General features: G+C 43.2%; 4 protein-coding genes across 4 annotated transcripts; 2 read left to right on the top strand and 2 right to left on the bottom strand.

Annotated features, from left to right (window-relative positions):
* Positions 1-70: 70 nt before the first annotated feature.
* V1512DRAFT_213704 (uncharacterized protein) lies at positions 71-445 on the top strand (the record flags this gene model as incomplete). The annotated part of the gene is made up of 1 exon (XM_066913610.1): positions 71-445. A coding segment is annotated over one exon (375 nt), but the record flags the coding sequence as incomplete, so codon positions are not given.
* On the bottom strand, positions 201-1,634 carry V1512DRAFT_268785 (Phox homologous domain-containing protein). Its single transcript, XM_066917540.1, has 7 exons — positions 1,432-1,634; positions 1,223-1,382; positions 1,145-1,166; positions 1,050-1,096; positions 807-1,003; positions 683-758; positions 201-636 (listed from the first exon to the last, which is right to left on the bottom strand). Exons 2-7 carry the CDS (start codon positions 1,373-1,375, stop codon positions 622-624), a joined length of 510 nt encoding a protein of 169 aa, XP_066768971.1. The 5' UTR covers positions 1,376-1,382; positions 1,432-1,634; the 3' UTR covers positions 201-621.
* Positions 1,635-1,788: 154 nt separating this feature from the next.
* On the top strand, positions 1,789-4,346 carry V1512DRAFT_213702 (uncharacterized protein; the record flags this gene model as incomplete). The annotated part of the gene is made up of 7 exons (XM_066913609.1): positions 1,789-2,005; positions 2,050-2,115; positions 2,170-2,681; positions 2,770-2,937; positions 2,987-3,197; positions 3,538-4,140; positions 4,186-4,346. 7 exons carry the CDS (start codon positions 1,789-1,791, stop codon positions 4,344-4,346), a joined length of 1,938 nt encoding a protein of 645 aa, XP_066768970.1.
* Positions 4,305-4,935, bottom strand: V1512DRAFT_143573 (uncharacterized protein). The gene is made up of 3 exons (XM_066913015.1): positions 4,822-4,935; positions 4,530-4,775; positions 4,305-4,487 (listed from the first exon to the last, which is right to left on the bottom strand). Exons 1-3 carry the CDS (start codon positions 4,843-4,845, stop codon positions 4,449-4,451), a joined length of 309 nt encoding a protein of 102 aa, XP_066768969.1. The 5' UTR covers positions 4,846-4,935; the 3' UTR covers positions 4,305-4,448.

Here is a 4,935-nt window from a genome sequence, read left to right as displayed (position 1 = left end):
TCTGAAGTGCAGTACGTGCGGTCGCAGATTCGCAGACACACCGCGAGAGCGCAGTTTCCGCGATGCGCATCTGGACTGGCATTACCGGGTTAATAATAGACTTAAAGAAGACAAGCGCGGACAGAGTCGAAGTTGGTACCTTGACGAGGAAGCGTGGATCAGGTTCGTGGACGATAACGCTGACACGAGTCTAGCAGAAGCAGCGATGGTGGCTGCCAACGGGAGTTTGAATTCTAGCAAAACCGGGACAAGTGAAGATGCTCTCAAGCGGTACGTACCTGTTCCGACGGACACGGTCGTAGCAAGTACGCCGTGCCCCATCTGCAAGGAGAAGTTCAAAAGTGTCTGGCATGACCAAATGGAAGAATGGGTGTGGATGAACGCAGTCGAAAGCGAGAACGGTAAGATATATCATGCGACGTGTTTCGAAGACACGGATGTATAGATAAACTAAATACAATCGAATAATGTAAGATAATTTAATCATAAGCTAGTCAAAACACAAGATGTCACTGAACTATCCAACTCCAAACATTATTGCACAAGTCTTACTGGTGTTCAAGCGTAGCTGAACCCTCTTCCGCAAACCACTTTAACCCACTACCGCCGACCTTAACGTTTTTAGAGCCACTGGTTCTAGTGTTGTTAGACGAACATATGGATGGGACTAGTAAGCACGTACCCTATCCCACTGGGGATCTTGTATAAAACCACACAAGACCTTTGAGCCGGTTTGTAATAAGGGATGTCCTGCAACACTGGTATGATTAGAGTAGTAATTTGATGATCAATCGCATAAGTCTTACATTTGCAAAAATCTTTCCAGTCCTTCACGACGCTGCTCAATAACTTCGTCTGAAAACCTGTTTGTGAAGACCTTGCCAGGAAGTGGTGGTATAGTCACGCGCGATGACTCACGCTCAAGTATGTCGCGGAAATATTCAAAGTCACTGTATCTTCGACGAACGACAGAATATTTCAGTTTAAACGCCGGGATATTTGTCTGAATTGCTTAGACAATGTGTCAATACTTCTATTATCCCACGTACCCTGCAGACAATTTCGTAATCCGTGTACATTCCTCTGCCATATCCAACTGGTTATATTAGCCAAATTAAACATGTCGTTGTGCAGAGTAGAGTACCATGTGTTTCTGGGTTGCGAACCTGTTTGATGTTATTAACAGTCTTTACCTAATGATTTTAAATAGAATCCCGCATACTTCAATCTCAAGGAAATTTTCGGGAATTCCATAAATTTCATCGAATGTTTGCTGTTTGAATTGAGGACGAGAAACAAATTCGAGATTGCGGTTTGGAGCAGCAGTGAGTCCCCTTGGTGTATTTGACGAAGGAGCCGAGATTTGGGATGACATTGTTGGACTATAGACATCAGAATTGTTCATTCTAAAGTGTAAAATGTTCAGCAAACTCTAGAGATATTGCCTGATTGTGCTTCTGCTGTCTATATTGCGGTCTATCTTCAGTGGTGTGTATTTTTGTATCAATCACAGGTATCGTTTATTTATTGCCAAAGATCGTTAACACAGTCTAAATCTCGCCAAAACGAAGAAAGTGCTGAAGCTTTTTGGTTTGAAGGAAAAATAGCGAGATTTACTGGAAAACCAAATTTGCCGTGAGATTGAACAACTTCTTGACTCGAAACATGCAAAATCCTCAAAAATTGCCCTTACCCTTTAGAAGAGTCGATTTGGCTCGTCCCCACAAGTACGCGAATCGCGGCTGGATTAGTTCGGGAGTCTTGAAGCTAAGCTGGTTGGCATACGCCATGGAACTGTTAGATAAGCGAATCATAGAACGTATTCAATCAGAAGTATCTGTTCCGTCTATTGCACGTTGTGTCTCTGAGCTGGTTCAGAATTCGTTGGACGCTTCAGCCTGGCGCATCACTGTCCGCCTCGATCCGTTCACCATGGATATCGTGGTCAAGGATAATGGTTGTGGTATCATGCCTCAGGATTTGCCATACACTATGAAGAGATATTGTCAGTATTTTGAAAACGTCCGCAAGAGTAAAAACTAATTGTAGTCACTTCAAAGTGCAAAGGCCTGGACGACCTTAATCAGATGCAGACATTAGGCTTCCGCGGTGAAGGTACCAAAATGTGCCACCGTTGGTTTTTTCGGGTCGTAGTGCTGACGATTTCAGCTTTATCCAGCATTTCTGCGGTATCCGCTTTAACAGTTACATCGCGACACGTGGAGTTTAACTCCACTTTTACAGTGTCGGCTATCAATGGCTCGTTGTCTTATTGCGGCCCTAGCCGCCATGGCCTAATGACTCAAGGGACCGTTGTTACGGTGCAAGATCTGTTCGCAAGATTACCAGTACGAAGAAAGTACGTGACGAAAAGTGTCTCGAGTCACTTGGAGCTTGGAACGGATGTTTTTAGATCGATAGAAGCCGAGCTTGTAGAATTGGCACTCTTGTCTGCATATAAGCGTCTTTCATTAGATTTTAGATTCGGTTCTACACTCTCTCTGAATATACTTAACACTCCGAGCACAGGGGCAATTTCTATATTAAAGCAGGTTCTTGGTGATGCGCTTTCCGCAGATACATATACTTTGAATGATTCTTACGACGGCATACATATTAAAGGAGTAGTTTCAACCTATACTAATTCTAGGCGAAATCTTAATTATATATGCAGGTACTTGGTATGGCAATGATGAACTAACAGTTAATTTTCGATCAGTTGTCAACCAGCGCAAATGGGTAAATGCTGACTTCTATGCGAGTGTGGAGTTGCTGCTGCTGCAGTCGGTTTCTGCGAGTCTGGATGGCAATATGAAACCGAATGCTTCAAATCGTAAGTCTCAGCGGCTTCGTCCACTCTTTGTGCTCCACGTTGATACCTGTGTCAGCAACTTTGAGTTGTGCCAGGATCCTACTAAAGTTCTGCATCATTTTTGTGTGAGTAACTTGTATTTTACTTTTGATACATCTAAGGCGGTATCGGCAGAATGAACGATTAGTCCAGCAAGCTGTTCTTGAATGTATCGGCAAGCTTGGCTCGAATGCTGACTCTGGGATTTCACTAAATCTTATGAAGTCAGAGTCATTGCTATCACTGTCATCAGTCAGTCAGTCGTTTGCTAGGCAAAGTGTTTGTTCTATGAGTTCGGGCAGCAAACCAACCAGCTTGGTTTGCTCCAAGACCAAGACAAGATTGGGTAAAGCGGCTGTAAGAGCTGGCGAAGCTTCACAGCAAGCGCCCCTAACGTGTAGTGTCACCAAACGATTTTATAATAGTTCATCGGCTTCTAATGCCAACAGGCAAATAACGCCGTCGGCAGACAAAGCGAGAATTTGCTGGTCCAATACCGACACTGATGAGTAGTTGAAGTTGGTTTTGTTTTTTATGGCTGAAGCTCACAATCAGGTTGTCGACAATTTCTGATTTACCCGCGGATCGGCTTCCCAATGCCAAATCAATTAGTACCATAACGGCAATACGTCGTGCTAAAGGAAATCTCTGCTTTGCGGACGTACCTAACACTCTGACAGCTAAAGTTTCGAAGCGCGATCTGCATGGAGCCCGAGTGGTTGCTCAAATATGCGACCGATATATAATGGCAACCACACTAAGTACTAACAAAGCCGCACTAGTACTGGTTATCGATCAGCATGCGGCAGACGAGAGAGTGAAACTGGAGTCATTACTGAACGGATACACTCATTTCATACTAGAAAACTTACTGTCTACTCAGAAGATGGAAAAATGCTGCATTCACGATAGTAGTCGCGAGCTGGTGGTCGAAATCTCTGTTTCGTACTCAGTGTATCAAGAGCTTACTGGGTACAAGGAGCAGTTTAATTTTTGGGGGATACGGTACTGCGTTGAAGACACTCGGTCAGCGCCTCAATCCACTGATCAGCTTCTTACGATAAAGGTGACCGGCTGGCCTTATTTGATATTTGAAAGATGCCAATCTGAACCTACACTACTTCAAGACGTTGTTATACAACACCTGGACGATTTAGCTTCAGGGGCTGCTATGAAAATATGCACGGATAAGATATCTGACTACACAGATTACGCAAATTTATGTTACATAGTTTGGAATTATGTACCCCGTCCAATACTTCGTTTACTGCATTCGAAAGCGTGTCGAAGTATAGTAGTTTTCATTTGAATCTTCAGGATTATTAATTGTTTAGGTGCGGTTATGTTTGGTGACTCCCTTAGTAGAAACACCATGAATGAATTGGTATCGAAGCTTGCAGAATGCCAGTTTCCATTTCAGTGTGCTCATGGGCGGCCGACTTTGACTCCAGTGATAAGCTTAGCATCTCTACAAAGTTTTTCTTGCGACTCTTAATTATGTGACAAACTTTTTTTTATTCCATTCTACAGCTTTACATGATTTAATAACATTAGAACTTATCATCGTCTTCTGTTGTAGACTGAACCGTCTCCTATCTTAGCTAGAAATTTTCTTGCGGACCCGTCTATTAGAGAACTTTTAAAATTAGTATTAGTAGTAAGTTAGCAAAGCACATACCCATGTTCGCACTTGCGGATACGTTCTTCCAGTTAATGACGCAAGCAGTTCCATTTCCGTCGGAGACAATCGCTTTCTGATGTCAAAAACTGCATTCAATACGTGTTCGCTGGCTCGCTCCAAGGGAACTTTTTTCGTGAGCAATAATGAGTATTTGGCCATTAAAGCAAAATAAATTCGCTCAAATCGGAAGCCAAAGAGTGCCTTTTGGGTATGTTTTACGTTTCTCTTCTGCAAGACTTTAAACTGAACAATTTCGTCAGCAGCTAATTCAGACATTATGTAAACTTACCGCGGCGAGGGACTCGTAATACATAGTACAGAGTGATTGTGCTTGTTGCTGGCTATAGAGAGACTCAAGTGACGGATCGATCGAGGTTCCCGACGAGCTGTATAATTTGGTCGA

The sequence above is a fragment of the Lipomyces arxii genome, assembly GCF_038497795.1.
Source record: "Lipomyces arxii strain Phaff 12-163 unplaced genomic scaffold V1512scaffold_53, whole genome shotgun sequence".
Classification (NCBI taxonomy): domain Eukaryota; kingdom Fungi; phylum Ascomycota; class Lipomycetes; order Lipomycetales; family Lipomycetaceae; genus Lipomyces; species Lipomyces arxii.
Note: the sequence above shows the minus strand (reverse complement) of the source record. Positions and strands in the feature narration are given on the sequence as shown.